General features: G+C 41.9%; 1 protein-coding gene across 3 annotated transcripts in view; it reads left to right on the top strand.

Moving 5' to 3' along the window:
* Positions 1 to 20007, top strand: part of LOC147748145 (complement C3-like) — a 1551795-nt gene that overhangs the window by 591753 nt on the left and 940035 nt on the right. For all 3 annotated transcript variants that reach the window (XM_086959014.1, XM_086959019.1, XM_086959009.1), the window contains exon 13: positions 14827 to 15030. In XM_086959014.1, the coding sequence (XP_086815140.1) occupies positions 14827 to 15030 (204 nt within the window). The remainder of the gene's footprint in view (positions 1 to 14826; positions 15031 to 20007) is intronic.

Here is a 20007-nt window from a genome sequence, read left to right as displayed (position 1 = left end):
GACAATTAAAAGATGAAAGCTGTAATCAAAAATCTAGCACTAAAGAATATGACAAGGCCAAAGAGGTAATACAAAAACAATTGGCGCAATGGAGAAGGGAAGGCCTCATATCTGCTGAAGAGTATAAGTTTATGTACAATGATTTCCCTGTGTTACCTGTCCTATATTTAGGCAGTTATAGTCAGGATTATTTTCAATAGGGAAATTGCAACATTCTATTGGCGCCGGTTGAGGAATAACCTTGGCGCCGGTTGAGGAATCTGCCTGAAAATTTCCTCAAATTTGCCTCGAGGCGCTCCGCTCCTTCCCTGAAAGTTTGGGGGGGATTTGTCAAGCGGGGGCCGAGATAAAAGGGGGGTCCCAAAACGTGTTTTCCCCATGTTAATTTCCATAGGGCGGTCGAACTCACTTTTAGCCCGAACGGCTGAATGGATTTCCACCAAACTTGGCAAAATTGTAGGGACTGGTAGCCCGATGTGCCTTTGCTATGTCTCAAGATATGTGCTCCAGTGGATTTTGAGTAATTTAGGTTAAAAAAAATATATATATCTCTAAGCGCGCCCCGGTACGCGCACCGGGGCGCGAACCAGCTCGCTACGCGAGTTCGCGAGCGGAAAGCTGATAGGGTCTCGGGTGTCTGGCAACATTCCAAACAGTCCGAAGTGGCCGCCATCTTGTGTCTCGGTAGGATCGAGACACAAGAGGTGGCAAAAACAAAGGGGGAAATGACCAAAAGGGGCAGAGTAGACCCCCCCTGACCCCCTAGGTTTGATGTGGGGGCCATAAAAGGGCCCCCGCGGGGCAACATTTATTTTTTATTTTTTTTCGATTTGCGCGGGGGGAGCGCCAGGTACGCGCACCAGGGAGCGTACCGGGGAGCGTACCATGGGGAAAAAAGAATGACAGAGTTTTAAAAAAATGTAGCCTTTTTTTTAATAAATTGGAGGTAGTTCTAAAAAGAACTTTTTTTTAAATTCTTTTTGTATTTTTTCTAATTTCTTTTGAACATTTTGTACTTTTTTTGGCTTTTATGAACTATTTTATATTTTTTTGGTATTTTTATGGGGAGAAACAAAAAACAGGGAATTGAAAACGGCTCGACTGGAGCAAAAAAAAACAGGAAAAAATTATCATTTTTTGGGGCAATTGTGGTTGTCACCAGCACAGTTGATGAGCTTTATGCTTTGCTCACCATAGGTGATGGTTTTCCCACAAAATATACAAGTGATCTTGATTTGCCTAAACTGGGGTTGAATGTTTGGGACCATCTCCCTTGTCTCTGGTCCCGATGGAGTGGGTTGCTTTCTTTTTGAGGTGCTGGGTGAAGATTGGGGAGGGTTACTGGCCAGTTCTCTCACCTCTGCCACAGCATAGTTGTTAGGGTGCTTGCGTTGCATATGGCAAATCATGGTGTGATTACCAAAAGAATATTTTTTTGTAGGGTTCCCCCTAGAAAGTTCACAACCACAGATCAGACAAGTCACTTTTGCTGCATTGACTTTCTTCTGGCCTTTTGGGTATTTAAAAAACTCCCACACAATGTGCTCTCTCGGTTTGTAAGGGGGATTGTCTTCAGGAAGAAACGTCCTCTCCTCCTCCACTTCCTCCTCCTCCTCCTCTTCTTCACCACCAATGTGGTGTTGTGGTGGTCCTTGTGGTGGTGGTGGTGGTGGTGCAGATGCTCCAGCTGCTGCTGCTACTGTAGCCATTTCTCAATGATTGAAAACAGGTCTTCCTCACTCAAATAACAAAGTGAGAATGAGGAAAAAAGGTGGGGGCTTTCATCATTAGGAAATCAAAACTGTCCTGAACCAATGAAAAGTGTTCTTTTCAGGTCACATGACCAGGGCTTTCATCATTTGGAAACCAAAACTGTCCTGAACCAATAAAAAGTGTTATTTTTAGGTCACATGACCCGACGCGCTTACGCTACGCGCCCCGGGGCGCGTAGAAAGACTGCGCTTACCGGTGCGCTCACCGGGACGCGCACCGGGAGCGCTCCAGGGCAAAAAAAAAACATGAACAATATACATAAAAAAAATAGTATTACATAAATATACAATATAGGATTCATTATGAAAAATATTACATTTCATACCTATAGAAATTTGCTATTAAAAAACCTTTGAAATTTACTGAAAAAACCAAAGGTTTCACACCAGTTATAGTTAGGAATTAGCATTTAAAAAACCTATTAAATTCACTGAAAAAAACATAGGTTTCACACCAGTTATAGTTAGCTGGAAATTTTACTGACATAAAACCATTGAAAGTCCCACGTTATAGTTAGTTGGACTCACTATAACTTGCGCACCTGCAATGCACTGCTGGTGACGTCACATATTACATCACTCATGACATGGTCAGTGACATCACTCATGACATCACTGATGACACCATCCTTGTGACAGAGTGACAGACCTCCTTTCAGTGTAATGTAACCCTTGAAACACATATTCAAAAATAGAAACTAACATTTTCCAAAAAATGGAGATACCCATACCAGTTACAGCAACCAATTCAGTAATTCCACCATCTATATACACATCCACTCATTCAGCAACACTTCTATACAGTCACTCATACATATACTCACTCATCATATGTAGTGATACACATATACATCCTGTTACACACCGACAGTCATCCAAAAGTAACTCACACACATACTCACACATGCAAATAAACTATTGAACATCCATTTATTTGCATATACAGCTATACACACACTAGCACATTACTTCTAAGGAAACACATACTTACTCTCTTAAACAATCACTTATAGAAACACATACTTATTTAAAGAGGAACTCTTTCAATCTCTCACTCTCACATAGACTCACTTATATACATCAATACTCACATATACTAGATTAAAACATATGTAGTTACTCATAAAGACACTAGTGAGGCAGGCATTCACTCACTAACACACACATATACACACTCATTCACCCATACAGTCCTATACATATGCTGTCTTCAAAACACATACAAACAGTGAGTCAGTCACCAACCCATGCAGCCACATATACACAAAGTGAAACACTGATACATATATTTTAATATTTAAAAATTACTCGCTAATATATGTATTCACTAAGATACACTTAATAAGCCAGTTAACCAATCATTTGTTTTTTAAAACATCCATTTAGACACTTATTTAAAAATGTATTCTTCCATCGACATTTACAAATACATATGTAAAACATATTTATTTTTCAGAAAGACACACATTCACTGGATGGTGTCACCACACACTGGGCCTCTACTAGCTTGTAGCTGTGGTGCTTATGGTACAACCTTGGTGATGTCAAAGTGCAGATGCATGCATGCATCTGCACTTTGACATCACCAAGGTTATACCATAAGCACCACAGCTACAAGCTGGTAGAGGCAAAGAGATACGCGGTATTATGACCATTGCCTCGCACTGCATAGAAGTTACTTAATACAAATTCAATAGACTTTTATTAGACACGTGTGTCGGAGTATGATGGTAATACTCTAACAGTGATTCCCGAAATCTTGGGGGGAACTGGGCATATTCCCAGAGCTGGTATCTGCGTACAGCAATGATGGTATTTGTATAAGTGCAATATAGACTTAAGGTGGCAAGCCTTTAATAAGCAGTACAGGCAGGAAGATGCAGGTGGGTATAATTTGACAGCTGCAAACGCGATGAGCCTGACGCGTTTTTTCAAGGCAAAATCCTTCTTCCTCAGAGGCAGTCGCTGTCACAAATGCGTGCTTGGTTCTGCATCCATTAATGCTCGCAGTGCGCCCCCAGATGGGCGGGTCCAGTGTCCCAGAGCATCATGGATATTGTTGTCCCAAATATAAACCATTGATGGTGCACTAATTTCTGTCTTTTTTGATGAGTCCACAAATGGGCCCTCACAAAACAACATGCCTTAATCCACAGTCAGCATTCCACAAAATGGCGGCTTAGCATATATCCAGCTGCGTGGCCCCCTTGTTCGCGGGGTGGTGCAACTCGACGGCAGGCCGCCGCCAAAAATGAATGCTCCTTTGCCATACCCAAAAAATGAGCTGCACTCAAATGCTAAACTTAAGGTGGCAAGCCTTTAATAAGCAGTACAGGCAGGAAGATGCAGGTAGATATAATTGGACAGCTACAAATGTGATGAGCCTGAGCATTAATGGATGCAGAACCAAGCACCCATTTGTGACTGCGACTGCGTCTGGGGAAGAAGGTTTGCCTTCGAAACGCATCAGGCTAAATGCGTTTACAGCCGTCAAATTATACCCACCTGCATCTTCCTGCCTGTACTGCTTATTGAAGGCATGCCACCTTAAGTCTAGCATTTGAGTGCAGCTCAATTTTTGGGTATGGGAAAGGAGATTCATATATATATATATATATATATTTGTATATATATATATATCTCAACGGCATGTGTTGAATATCGCAAATCGTGCTTGACTTTGATTATCGCATCTATCGCTGGATTACATTGCTGTGTTAGCGGCATATTAGCAATGCTTACCTCACTGGCGATGTACAAACCAGCAATAGACGGAGATAATTATCATTAGCGTGTGAAATCAACAGGCGCGGTGCGTCCTTTGGGCAGGCGCGGTGCGTCCATTGGGGCGTTCGGGCATAGCCCCCCGCCCGCAGTTCCCTCTGCGTCTCTGAACTTAAGTAAACCGAATCAGTTTACTTAAGTTCAAAGACGCCGAAGGAGAACTGACAATCATGTCAGTCAGCATGACTTCGGACCGCCCACCCCTTCAGAGTCTGAAGGGGGTGGGCGGTCTGGCGTCATGTTGACTGACATGATTGTCAGACCAGTGGAGGCAACAGGCAGCAGCACAACACAAGTGCGCATGAGTGGGAACAGAGGGCGATTTTTTTGCCTGTGCCCAGTCATGCGCACTTGTGTTTTCACTTGTTTGCGCATGCCCGTTAGGAGCCCTTCGGTCTCCTAATGGGCAGGCGGCGGGCGAAGATTAACCGTGCCCTAAGCCAATCCTGGCGCTGCTGGCAGCGCCAGGATTGGCTGAGAGGGGTTGCCAGTCCGCTCCAGTGCCGTTCATGAAGGGGCCAAGGGGAGCAGAGGTGGCGCGGACCGGCTGTGAGGTAAGTTTTCCTTTTTTTAACTCCCTGGCACCCACCCCGCGCGACCCTACCACCCCCCCTCCTCGAAGGAAGATTTGTAAAACCTCTGATTCAGCGCGCGCAACTTCGTGCTAATCTAACTTCCCACAGCTCCTTTCCCACATTTCATTACGTGTGCTTCAGCAGGTGTTGAAATAGCAAACAGAAAGGAGCCCATTGAGTGTGTAGAGAGTAACACGACGTTAGTGCTCAAATGGCCCAGAGGGTTGAATTAACAAGTCTGCACTAATCACACTTAGGCCTGGGAACCTCACTCAGGCTGCTCTGCATGTCGAGCGGCGCGCACTGCTGCGTTGGCCCACACGTAAAAGGGCACGAGGTGGAAAAGGCTGGCATTGGCTGTCCCGCAGCAATCAGTAATGGGTTTGGGCTGGTTGAATATATGTACAAGAGAAAGTGTCATACGAGTGCTAACAAGATATAGATAAGTGTAATGATGTATGAAATCACCAAACATGGATACTTCAAGATTTAGATTTATTGGTCACAGCTGTAGCTGTCCCAAGTAACTGTGTAACATAGAACCCCAATAACAGAATCACATAAAACATTCTAGATTCCAATGACAGGGGGTAATGATGTAATGCAGCCAGATCACCACAACATCTCCCTTCTTTACACAAAAGTAAGTAACTTAAACAGAAATAAATAATTGAATAAATAAACAATATAACAATGAAATATTTACACAACATGAAAACCTAAAGTCAGTGGAAATAAAATGAACTTAGGTAAGGAACTTAAGTGAAAACATTAATCACGAAACCTTAAGGGTCTGACAATATTTCATCTACCGGTTCTACGTTCAGATAACGGATAGGAGTTACACTTTGATTCAGCAAGGTGGATATCAGGAGAAGACACTGTAGGCGGAACTGAAACACCAGAATCATGGGAAGAAACATCATGATCACAAGAAAGAACATCATGAGAATGGACCTTGACCACTCTTCCCTTATTCCACCATTCATTTCTACTGGTTCTCACTGCATTCTTTGTCACCACCTCCATTTCACATCCCTTTAGGAACAAGATTAGGATCCTTAATGCGGACCCAGTCACCTTCCTTAAGTTTGTTTTCCAAAGGTTTAACCCTGTGGATCGTATCATTATGATTTTTCATCTTAGTTTGAAATTCTACCACCTTAATTCTCACAACTTTATCTATTTTTAGCATATGATAATTTTTATGTTGATATTCTCTCAACCAAGCTGGACATAATCTTGAGGCAGGTGGCCGTCCTCGCAAGACCTCGAATGGTGAAATGCCAGAAACCACATTTGGACAGCATCTATGAGACCACAAAATTTCTTCAATAGATTTACAAATACCAAACTTGTTTTGAATCCCCCATTGAATGCACTTGACTAATGTGTGGTTCATCTTTTCTACAAGGCCATTGGCCTGAGGGTGATAAAGAGCCACACACTTATGTTTGATTGCATTATTGTCAAGAAAACTTCTCATCTCTTTAGACACAAACTGGACACTATTATCCGAAACAATCTCTTTAGGAAAACCTTCTCTTATAAACAAGTTCCTCAAAAACTTAATAACACTGAGAATATTAGGTTCTTTTACAAAGTTATCCTCCTACCATTTGCTGTAGTAATCAACAACAACAATAGCGAACCTCAATTTCCTTGGAAGTGTGCCAATCGGTCCAATAAAGTCTACAGCTAACTTCGACCAAACAGTACTTGGTAAATAAACAGGCTGTAAAGGAACAGCTTCAGTTTTTAAACCTTTGTCACTTGTTGCACAAACTACACAACTACGTACACTGGCAACAATAGCAGAATCCATTCCGGGCCACCAGTAACTTTCCCTGATTTTCCTCTTAGTTATAGTTTGACCCAAATGTCCCTCATGGCCATACATAATAATTCTCTCTCTCAAAGAAACAAGTGGGATGAATTTGGCTCCACGTACCAACATCCCCTTTCCTTCAATAGACAATTCGTCAGCAATCTTGAAATAAGGTTGCAAATTTTGAGGAAGTGTTTTTTCTTTTGGCCAACCAGACATAATATACTCTCTTACATTCTCCAATTCCATATCTTTCAATGATTCAGAAAACCACTCCTGTTCACTGAACGTAGTGTCATGACAAATGTCAACACTTGCAATCAAACATTCTTCATCATTTTCATCTCCCTTTTCATGAAAATCTGTAAAACCTATGGGTGAACGAGATAAATAATCAGCCCTTATATTTCTACCATCAGGTATGTACTCAATGGTGAAATTATATTGCAATAACTTTGAACTCAATCGTGCAATTCTTGAGGTATGATATTTTATAGTGATTACACTCAAAATGCTGACTAAAGGTTTGTGATCAGTGTTAAGCACAAACTTTCTCCCCCAAATGAAACACTTAAATCTCTCAACAGCCCAACAATAACTCAAAAGTTCCTTTTCAATAACAGAAAACATTTAATCATTAGGTCGTAAGGACCTTGAAGCAAACCCAATGGTTGTTTAATTTTAACTTTCATTTGAGCAATAGTGACACCAAGACCGTCATTACTTGCATCTACAGTAATAATGCACTCCTGGGAAGGATCAAATGGTGCAAGAACACCAGCTGAAGCAATTTCTTCTTTCAAAACATCAAACTCATTATGACAATTTTTCTCCCACACACATTTCTTGTCTTTCTTGAGCAATTCTCTTAATGTTACTGTTTTCGCAGAAAAATTATGGATCAACTTGGAATAGAATTCACAAAGTCCAAAAAATGATGCCACATTCTCTTTAGTTTTAGGTGCGGGAGCCTTAGATATAGCATCAATCAAACCTGGCCTAGGTTCAACCCCTTGTTTTGATATCACATGTCCAAGATACTCAATTGAGTCCTTTGCAAATTCACATTTTTCACGGTTTGCAACCACACCAAATTTTTGCAATCTCTCTAAAACAGTATTCATGCGTTGGTCATGAATGAATTGATTCTCCCCTGCAACTAAGATGTCATCTTGATAGGTTACTACCCCATCGAATCCTTCCAATACATTCTCCAAAACACGTTGAAAAACAGATGCCGCTGATGACAACCTAAAAGGCATTCGTTTAAATTGGAAAGAGCCCATGCGGATACAAAGGCCGTGAGATGTCTTGAAGTTTCGTCAAGAACAACTTGGTGATATGCAGATGCTAGGTCAATTTTTGAAAAAACACTATCACCTGAAAATGTACTAATAATGTCATCAATCCTAGGTAATGATGTGAATCGACCCAAATTACTTTGTTCAAGCTCCTCAAGTAAATACACACTCTCAATTTCCCATTTTTTTTCTTGCGATAACTAATGGACTTAGCCATAAAGACGATTCAATGGGTTCTATCACTCCATCGTCACACATTTTCTTAAGAATGTCCGCCAAATCTTGACGTACACTAAAAAGTACATTTCTCAACTTGTGTTTAATTGGAGTAACACTATCTTGCACTTTAATTTTATGTTTAAACCCTTTTATTTTGCCTAACTGGTCTTCGAATACCTTAGGGAACTTTTGAAACCATTTTTACTGGAATTGTCTTGTTCCGCAACAGTATTGCCGTTCTCTTGTTTCTCAACAGTAACCCCACTTTCTTGATCATCAATTAATAAGGACACCTGTACTTTTCTCCCAGGTCTGAGTGTCATGCCAAACAGGCCTTGATGATACCAACCAAGTATATTTAAACCTTTTTTTGCAACGTATACCTTCCCAAAAATTGAGCGTCCCTGAAATTTAAGTTCACATTCAAAATATCCAGACAACTCAATCTTTCTTCCATCATAAGTAACTGGATTTCTATCTGGAGGAAGAAGACTACGTTTACCCCAAACTTCATCAAACAATTCATCAGTTATCATTGTCATTCTGGCACCAGAATCTATGAGTAGTCTCAAATTTTTTCCATCAGTTTCAATGAACTCATAAGGTTCTACATAGTCAGATTCATCATCCTGAACCACAAGAATCATATCTCTAATACCTCTAGAACAAGACTGTTCTTCATCTGAACTGTCGCTTTGATCACCCTCAATGACAGAATTTATTTTATCTTTGGGAGTCTGATAAACCTTGGCAAAATGCCAGATTTTGTTACACAATTTACATTTCACACTTCTCGCAGGACAAGGTCTCCCATTAAAAGTATGTTTTGAATTTCCACACCTAAAACAAATATTTTTTTGTGAAAAGAAATTGTTTTTGTTGGAGAAAAAAACTATTTTTGTTGTCTTTTTGTTTAATAATTTTTTTAGAGTTATATTTTTCCCTTGAGACTGAATTCTCATTTACTACAGAGACACCACTATTTTCCTTTCTAGAGAGTTCTTTGTGTGCCTTACGTGAAACCTCAATTCCCTTTACTATATCAATTGTTTCAGCAAGATTAGGATTTCTCAAAGTGAGCAGTTTTTCTTGAACTTTTTCATCATAACAACGTACAACAATTTGATCACGAATAAGTTGATCTGTGAAATTTTCAAATTCACACTCCGCTGCTAACATGCGTAAAACAGCAACATAAGTGACAATGGATTCATCTTGCAACTGCTGTCTTGTGAAAAACTTGTATCTATTAACAAGTATACTAGGTTGTACATCAAATTGTTTCTCTATTTTCTGTACAGCTAGTTCAAATTCATCCAAATCTTCCTGATCTTGTGGGACTAGAAAGGGTGGAAGATGCTCGTAAATAGATTGACCCTCAAACCCTAAATTGTGTTCCAAAAGAAACCTTTTCCAATGATGTATGAAATCACCAAACATGGATACTTCAAGGTTTAGATTTATTGGTCACAGCTGTAGCAGTCCCAAGTAACTGTGTAGAACCCCAATAACAGGAATCACATAAAACATTCTAGATTCCAATTTCAGGGCGTACTGATGTAATGCAACCAGATGTGCAATATGTTCTGATTGACTGAAAAAGAAATAGGTGTGAAAAGTAACAGTCTGTACGGCACTACGTAGCAATTAACAGCAAGTGCTAGTTTCAATTTTCTGTATGCAATACATGGTGTTTTAAGTATGACAGTTTACTCTGTAGTGACCATGATTAATTGTAAGACCTAAGATCTTTAAACAAAGGGTTTCTTGTCAATGAAAGTTTCCAACTGCCAATGTACATAACAATTCTGTACTACAGTTTGCACCTCGAAATCAATGTGTAAGCATAACGAGCATGTATAGCTTTACCGCTGCCGAAGAAGCCCTATTAAGGAGGAAGTGTTTGTTTCCAATGACTATATTTCCCAGAACGCTTTTGAAAACAACAGCACACAGAGTTCCAAATACCTCTTCCCATCTGTAGGTCAGTGAAAGTGCTGAAAACTAGTAGCACCTGTCACTTAGTGGACTGCTCTCATGGGTGACCACCCCATGGCCGTGCAGCTGCTAGGAACTTAATCATTGAATCCCTTGTGAAACCAATAGTTGTGCCAAATTTTAACGGATGAGGGACACCATTGAATGGCAGACCTAATGGCTTTGCCAGTGCTTGATTTTGTAATGGGCTTATGTTGTTAGGTGCTATATTTTGATGTGGTGACAGAAAACACACCCACACGGGGCCTTCATGCACAAAGACCACACTGCAACGCATGCTTTATACTCTACATATTTGGACCCCAGCAGACCCAGGAATGGAGTTGTTCAAATGCATGTATGAGTGGATGGATTGTTGTGTGTTTGAATACAAGGATGAAAAAATGTTTGGCTGAATAAATTCAATGGTGGGGTGTAGATGGATGGATCTGGTCACTTAGTCGGAGGGATGCAACTGTGGTTAGGTGGACAAATGTTTGGTCGGGCTGATGGGTGATTGTGTGAGTGTGGGTGAATTGTTATGAGCTTGAGTGGAGGAAGTTGATGAATGGGGATGGATACGTGAAAGTATGGGTATTAGGGTGAATGAATATGGATGGAAGGATACATGTATGAGTGTGTGATGGATAAGTGTATTGAAAGATCGGTGCATCGGTGACTGCAGAAAGATGCAATTGATGTTGAATGGAATCTGATTGCAATTGTCTGAGCAAGAAATCCAAATGTGCTCTGACATTAGGTTTGGGAAATACGAGGTTACCACATGACTCCCTGAACCAATTCCTGGACAGCATTACAAACGTATTTAATTCCCCCCCTCATTACCCCCCAGTATTGCAATGCATGCGAGCCGCGACTGATTTCTTTATGTGCTAACAAAGCCTGGATGATGTCTTTCCCTGAATGCTACGTGTACCAAGGTAATGAGTTTCAAGGGGTGCTCTCAGTGCTAGTGTTATCCCTATTAGGGTGCTGTCAGTGTATGGTTTTGTGGGTATGATCAATAACTGGGTGATCCTTCTGTGGATGCTGTCTGTTATGGTGCTGTCTTTCTGAGTGTGGAAACAATACCAGGATTCGGTTTCGTAGGGAGCTGTGAGTGTCTGCGGTGCTTTCTTTCTGAGGGGGTCAACATGAGCAGCATTGCGTGTGTTCAGTATGTTCCTGTGACCTTCAGCCTTGTTTCCGATGGTGCTCCCAGTAGCAGGGCTTTTTGTTCCTTTGGGCGCTCTTAAGCCTTTATTTCAGAGTGAGTTATCAACAACCAACGTTCGTGTTCGGGTTCTGTGACTGAGCTTTCATTAGAGAATGTTAACTGCACTACGGTTCTGTGTATCTGTGGATGCAACTGATTCTTTGAAACCTTCTTTCTGATGAGTGAACAGCTCCAAGGTTCTGTGTTTCTGTGGGTGCTATCAGTGCCTTAGTGTTTTCTTTTTGAGAGTGCTAGCTGTACCAGGCATATGTGTTTTTACAAGTTCCTGTTACTTTCTAAATGCAAGTACTGTCAGGGTTGTGGTGCTTCCTTTCTTGGTGACTGAATCACTCCATACATGGTGGTTACTTTCCATTGGCTATGAGTTCAGTGTACTTTCTTTCTATGGTCAGTATCAATGCTGGGAGGTGTTGTTTTATAGGGTGCAATACAGATATATTTAATGAATAACCCATTATCGTAGTTACTGTATTGTAAAGCAGCAGCAGCGGGGAATGTTCTTTCTTGTATATTGTGTATATCAGGTACGACGATGTAGCACCGAGATACAATGCTATTTGTTGTTATGTGTGATGTTAAAGATTAATACCAGCAATAATACCAATTACGTATGAAATGTACTACTCCGATTTTAGACTCCCTGTTGTAGATTGTTTTTTAACTGTGACCATTGTTCTTGCTGAGTCCAGCTACTGGTACACGGGTTCTGGGCTTACTAACAGATACCAAGAGCACCACAGGCCATTTGTTGTGTCCCGGGTCACAAGCATTTGTCGTAGCGGGTAAATCACAGCAAGGGGAGATGTGCGCTAGTCTACTCTCCGCGCTCCGAGTCCACTGCACGTGTGGCAAAGTCTTTTATTCAACAGCACACTTCAGTAATGGATTGTGAATAAAAGGAAATACAAAGGTGTAGGTACTCAGAGAAGTGCTGGCACTCCCCCATCAAAAGTATTGCACATCCCTCATTCAGAGAAATCTCTCTTTGAAGCTGACGCATGTTTTCTACACATAGCGGGTAGCATGCTGCACAGTGGGGAATGAGTGGTAGGCAGGGTGTATTGTTGGGATCTTGTGTGGGGGAATGTTTTTTTGTTGTTTGTGACAGATCAGAGGGGCCTGAGGACGCGTCGCAGGACGAAGAGTGCGATGAAGGAGGTGGTTTAAGATAGAGTGCTGTGGCATATGGTTGCATTTTTGGCAGGTAGACACGGTTAGCAGCCCCTTAGTATGATGGTTTTATTTAAGTTTTCTGAAAAGGTGCATGAGTGCACAGGGAGAGGAGGCAGACAAACAGATTATTATGAGGTCCCAAGTAGAGCAAGGGACAGAGCGATGGATGCGAGATAATGTTAAAGGCAAAAGTGAAACAGATAGGAGAAGGAAAGACACAGCGACTGATGCAGAAGGGGCACAGAGAGCACAGGATCTAGGAGTGTTGGATAAAGGTAAAGGGGGTTGGGAGGGATGGGCACAGGGAAAAGAAAATGTACAAAGGAGTGATCTGTAAGGGCACGTGGAGAGGCAAAGACACAGAGGTGTGATGTATAAGGGTAAAGAGAGAGCAAAGACACCGAAGAGTGATATGTAAGAGCACAGGGAGAGCAAAGACACCGAGGAGTGATATGTAAGGGGTCTGGGAGAACAGTCAGGAGTGCTATGCAAGGGCACAAGAAGAGGAAAACAAACAGAGGATTGATAAGTAATGACACGGGGAGACCAAAAACACACAGTAGTGATATGTAAGAGCACATGGACATGGAGAGGCAAAGGCACAGATGAGAGATATGTAAGGACACGGACAAAGGAAAGACACACAGGAGTGATATGTAAGGGCACAGGGCGAGCAAAGATGCAGATGAGTGATATGTAAGGGCACTGGGAGAGCAAAGACACAGAGGAGTGGTATGTAAGGGCACAGAGGGAGCAAAGACATATATACTGAATAAGCAGCTACCTTTATTATATGACATCTCTTTATTAATGTAATAACTGCACTTTCACAACAGCTTTATTAACCTTTCTGCTTTCTCACATTTGCTTGAAAATGCACCATTTGTCCACTCTTTTTTCAAAATTTTCTCGGGTGGAGAAACCCCTGAACCCTTCGTAGGTTGTTCCGGCTCGCTTGCTGCGGTGCATTAGGACAATAATTGTGCGTCCTACTACTTTCAAATGTCACCAGCCGCCCCTGGAAATCAAGCGATGATTTCACAGCGCTAATGAAAAGCTTGTTAATATGGGAGTGTGGATTTAACCTGTCAATCCACCTCCCATACTAAACATGCTTAAGTCAGATTTTGACCAGACATTAGGATCCGGCGATAACCACGGTTAGAGGGACTTTTAATATTGCTTTGCCAGTCCGGGGCCGTTTTGTTAATACAGTGCTGTTGTGTTAGCGCCCTCTTTCATGTTGTATTTTTGAGGGAACGCCTACTTTGCATTTCATTAGCGATGTTTATCGCTGGCATGAGATGCATTACAAAATCGGCTGCTAACATGCGCTAATGCATGTTAGCGACGCCTTGTAAATATGGCGATGAAAATATTGCCGCTTTAGCGGCAAAAAGTGCCGCTAAAACGGCGATACTGCCCTTGATAATATGCCCCGTAATCTTCTGAGCTTCTTTAAAATTTTGATTTGACAGTTGAAGTACATGAGGGGAAGCGGTGGGTGTTTTCTTTAATTAATTATATTTTCCCTGCCCCGGTACCCTATTGATGCAGGTGGTCCATTATTGTTGCTTCAATGTAGTTATATGTACATATTCGGATGTGTGAGGTTGCCTGTACGCATGTTCATATTACTGTCTAGGTATTAAAAAATATATTCCAGATAGTTTCTATATATGTGCCTTACATACATATGTATGTCGTAGTACAGTTAACATATATATCCATTTTTGTCTTGCATGTTTTTTCCTTGCAGGTAGGTTCACATGGTCTGTCAGTTTGACCAAGCACACCCAGAAGTGTGATAAAAGACCTGTAGAAATCGAAAGAGCAGCGACTTCCATTTGGATTTAATATAACACTTGAATTTTCCAGTCCTTCAAACAGTTTAAATATAAGCTCTAGTGCACCGACTTGTAATTTTGAAAATTCACTCACTTTTGTGTTTTTTTCACAGCTGGTGTCCAAAGGAAATATTTTTAAGGTGGAAAGGCAGGCACACAATAAAGGGGCAAGCGTTACTGCGCTGAGCATAGAAAACACCCCTCAAATGTGGCCGTCTTTCAGAATCGTGGCATACTACTATGTCAACCATGGAAATGAGATTGAAATTGTGTCAGACTCCCGCTGGGTCGATATGCCTGATGTCTGCACAGGAACGGTAAGTGGCTCTCTTGATGCACATTCAGATATAGTTTGCAGCTGAGTTTGATGCTCATGTGTTTATTGAAGCCTCCATCTTGCCGTTCTGGACTTGAAAAAAGCACAAAGGCCACACTTACAAGTGCAAGAGGTGAGGCAATATTTATAGCACCTGATAAAATCTGACATCACGGGGTTGGGAATGTATTGCATATGATTAATAGCACCTGTGACGAGATTGGTATGAAATATTGGGTACAACACGCAGATTGTGGCGCTTTACCATGCATTGTTCCCTTTGCAAACCACCTGAAACTTACCTAGTAAAAAATTCACCTATATGTGCACTGTTTGGAGCAAAACTTGAAATTACCTCCAAGGTCCTGTCCTTTTCGATTTCTATAATTGTTTGCTGGCAGCTAACGTTGGCGATTACAGGGCCGATTCACAGAACTAATTTAGGACAAAATCCACATTTACTACTTTTGGTATTCACAGAAGGCATTTAGTAGTCTTAAATTAGGATTTTGTCTTGAGTAAGGATTTTGTCCTAAATTAAACTTAAGACAAACTTAAGTTAAATTTAAGTTTAATTTAAAATAAAATCCTAATTTAAGACAAAATCCTAATTTAGGACAAAATCCTAATTTAAGACAAAATCCTAATTTAGGACAAAATCCTAGCTTAAAACAAAATCCTAATTTAGGACAAAATCCTAATTTAAGACACAATCCTAATTGAGGACAAAATCCTAATTTAGGACTACTCAATGCCTTCTGTGAGTACCAAAAGTAGTAAATTTAGGATTTTTTTGTAAGTTAGTTCTGTGGATCGGGCCCATACTTTTTACTGAGACTCAATATTTTGCCATGCCTGGTGTAGGTCGTTGAAAAAAAGAATGGGGGTGCTCTAAGTGGGGTTCAGAGAAATACGAGGGATTTCAGTTCCTCAGGTCTCTCCCCTCCCTCTTCTTTTATACCTACCTTGGAACACTGGGTCCGGAAGTGGCTGCATTTGAAAGAGTAGTGTTGAATAGACTCAAGGAAGCGACCAAATGTATTCCCAAACCTATTGCTAATCTTGAGACACTAGAACAGGCAGCTTTGGAAGTTTTGGGGCATACTTATAGGCCTCTAATGCCACCAGAGCGTCACTTTTTCTTATGCTCCGTGGTGTTAATCCATACCCCATATTTACAAGGTGGTGTTAGGCCACTTAACGTGGCTTAGCACTACCTTGTAAATATGGCCCTTTCTGTTGTGCGCTATGGCAAAAGTGCGGGTAATGAGTGTTGATGTGGCCGTTCCACGGCAAACACCCATTGCTTTTTGATGCTGCCCCAGATTTACAAGGCTGGAACAGCGGCTAAAACTAAGGCATGTAAAACCTGGACTTCGTATAACGATACGAGGAGAAATTAATAATTTCTTTTCGTATTTTGATCTTTCAAGCACATATAAAAACGCCAAATCACCATTAAAGATTGTTTATATGCAGGAAGGTGTGCCTCCCTGCACATAAAGAAGTGCCCCTGCACCAAAGACATCCTTGAAGCATGGCACAAGGGTGCCTGCGCTGGCGCCAGGCAGCTTTTTTTAGCACCAGCGCTAGGGGAAACGCAGGGGTGTCCCGTATTTTTGTAAATATGGAGCATTACTGCGTTTTGAAAATGTAGGAGCACGCCGTTGCCAAATTAGGCATTACATCGTGCTACAACATTTTCTTGTACATATCTCCCTTTGTCGTGTAACACAAATATCACAGTAAAAAGCAGTGACAAAGGAGGGGGATTGTGCTAATGGGCACTTATGTATATGTTAAGAAAATGAAATTTATGTTAATGAACACTGAATATTACACAAAAACTATTGATCCCACTATGAGAGCTTAGAGGAAGATCCAGAACCTTAAATAAAAAAGGCACTGAATGTGATGTTAAATGGACTAAAGAATACGAATCCTTAATACAAATAACCCTAAAATGGCATGCTTCTATGGCATTCCAAAGATGCATAGGAATCACCAAGATTCCCTCATTAAGACCCATTGTGACCACAATAAGCTCAGTGACAGAGCCCCTATCAAAATGTGTTGACTCTTTTCAGCGTCCGCTTGTACCCAATATTAAATCACACATTAGAGATGCCAGACACATGATATCTAGAATAGAAGGTCTGGTTTAAAATGAGAACAGAGAGATTATGGTCACTCTAGGCATAGAGGTGCTCTGCAGTACTATTCCCCAAGAGGCAGCTATCAGTGCAGTGGAGGCTTTTACACAACATTTGAATGAAGCACCCAAGAGTTTTTTTGAGTGCCTCAGGATAGTCCTTCAAAATAATGTATTTGAATTCGGTAGAGACCTATACCTAGAAAATAAAGTAAGTTAGCATGGAGGAGGTTTCACGAGTTAGTTTGAAGCCAAGGACATACATAATGAGGCGGCACCTTTCTTTCAGTCTGTAAAACATTGGTCACGTGTCATAGATGCATTCCAGATGCAACAGTTTCAAAAACTGTTTCCAACTCATACTTCCTAGAACTGGATTGTTTTGGTGTAATTCAAAAATAGATCAACGCTATTTCAACGTCTTCAGAAGAGACAGACTGTGAAAGAACTATAACGGGTGTCCGTAAAAACAGTGAAGGGTGGTACTGCTGCAGCAGTGAGCTTTTTTTTCCTCCGTGAGGGCAAAAATGGAGAGCCCAATATAGACCTGTCTCAGCACCTGTAAGAAGTAAAGCAGGCTCACCGAGTAAGACACTATTTAAAAAACGGGACATTTATCTGTTTAACCCGGGCACTACGCAAAAACAGGGACATTTCTTTAATTTGCAGCAAAGTATCGGGACACCAGGACACTGCTCCATAAACCAGGACTGTCCAGGGAAAACCGGAACGCCTAGTCACCCTAGCTCTACTTCTGTTTATCCGAGTGGACCTCTGCTTGGCATATTGCAGGCTGTTAATTTTGATAGGATCTGTCATGATGAACTGCAGTTGTATGACATTACCACAACTTCATTCACCACGCACGTCTTTACATCACACATTTCACAATGCATACCACTACCACGCATTTACATTCATTCACATTACAAGCACCTTCCCCACTCATTGCACTTCCACGCATACTTCTACCACGCTTACTGCCTCTGAAAAAATCTCTCACAGTGTAACACTGCCACCTATTGCTGAAAACGTATACATTAATTCCTAATACATTTTTAGGTCGAGTCTGGCGTACGCAGCGCGAAGCGCTGTCCCCAGCGAGCTCTATTGTTGTGGACTTGCCTCGGAAGTGGGACAGGAGATGGGCACCCGCAGAGCGATTTGAGCAGGTGCACCCGTATGTAGAGCCACACGGTGTCCACGTCTCCTGTCCCGCTTCCGAGGCAAGTCAGCCTCTTGCAATTGCATTTTTTAAAACAGTCACGTGCGCTCCACACATAAAGCATGCCCCACTTACCGGGCGGGGTGGGCTTCTGTGGACTTCTCTCTGCGGGGTGCGTTCCTTCACGCAGGCTGCAACACGCGGGGCTCCATCAGCTCACAGGAGCCCCGACACTGCTGCGCGCTCCATCCCCGCCCATGTCCCAGGCAAGTTTGGCAGCACGCATGCTCAGTATGTCAGCGTGTGTGCATGAGTAGCTATTGTGCCGCACGCTTTCAGTTTCCCTCCCCGCCTGCTTGTTTACAATACAGATCGCGAAAACATTTTTTTTGTTTGACTAAGTCCTGAGGTTAATGTCTCGGAGGCTGCCTGGTTTCTGGCCGGCAGCGCGGCATTCTCTTCACAACCGTTCTCTGAGCTCACCGCCCTCTCTCTCTCTCTCTCTCTAGCATGTTATAGATCACGTATGTCTGCATTTCCCTTATGTCACTCCTCTCTCTTGCATTTCTCCTCTCACCTCTCTGTAAAAACACTCAGACGATGTGGCTCCCTGTCATCTCTCAGAGTCTACCCCTCCCTGACACATCTTCTCTCATCCCCATCCCATCCCGTCTTTGTCTTTTATCGCCCCCGTTGGATTTTCCATCTGCTGCTGCGACGGCCCCCATTGTATAAACCCTTTCTTCCATTCTCCACTTATCTGCCTATCTCTCTCCACGAGCGTGCCACCGATGCGCGGGGTCTGTATTAAAGCAGGGACACGCCCCAGGTCTGCCAACCACCCCCACTGGGCTACGCTGCTGCGGGGAGCCCTTGCATGAAACCCCCCCTTGTATTGGGGCGCTGTACTTTTGGGCCAAGCCCTACCCTTTACCTAAACTGTCACTGTAGACACCTGTGATACTATAAAAAAAACAAAATATACGGAATTCTTAGCTCAAAGCACCGCCAGTGTTCTTTATTCACAGCCAAGTCAATGAAATACTTTATTTAAAGAGTATGGGCCCGATTCACAGAATGAACTTAAGACTCAATCCTAAACTTACTACTTTTGGTATTCACAGAATGAACTTACTACTTTTGGTATTCACAGAAGTTAGGATTTGGTCTTAAGTCTGTCTTAAGTCTGTCTTAAGTTTGTCTTAAGTCTGTCTTATGTCTGTCTTAAGACAAACTTAAGACAAAATCCTAACTTCTGTGAATGCCAAAAGTAGTAAGTGCATTTTGTGAATGCCAAAAGTAGTAAGTGGATTCTGTGAATACCAAAATAGTAGTAAGTTTAGTATTGAGTCTTAAGTTCATTCTGTGAATCGGGCCCTATCTTCGTACTCCAGTCAGAATAATATACTACTGTCCTAGCCCAATGTGAGTGTTTGAATGAGCCATGTCTGTGTACTTCATTCAGAGCCCTCTCTGCGTACTTTATTCAGCTCAGTCTGTATATTACTATCGGTGCTCCCCATGTGTACTTTAGGGATATCCTTATCTGGGTGTGCCTGCCAGGAAGTACTATGTGTCTTTAAGCCAATCATAGTAGAGTATGTGTAATCAATCCTGTCCCTGGCTGAATATTTCAGAGCGAGTCCTGTTTTTATGGAGCA

This window comes from Lissotriton vulgaris, chromosome 1_1 (genome assembly GCF_964263255.1).
Source record: "Lissotriton vulgaris chromosome 1_1, aLisVul1.2, whole genome shotgun sequence".
NCBI lineage: Eukaryota > Metazoa > Chordata > Amphibia > Caudata > Salamandridae > Lissotriton > Lissotriton vulgaris.
This window is presented reverse-complemented; position numbering and strand designations above follow the sequence as displayed.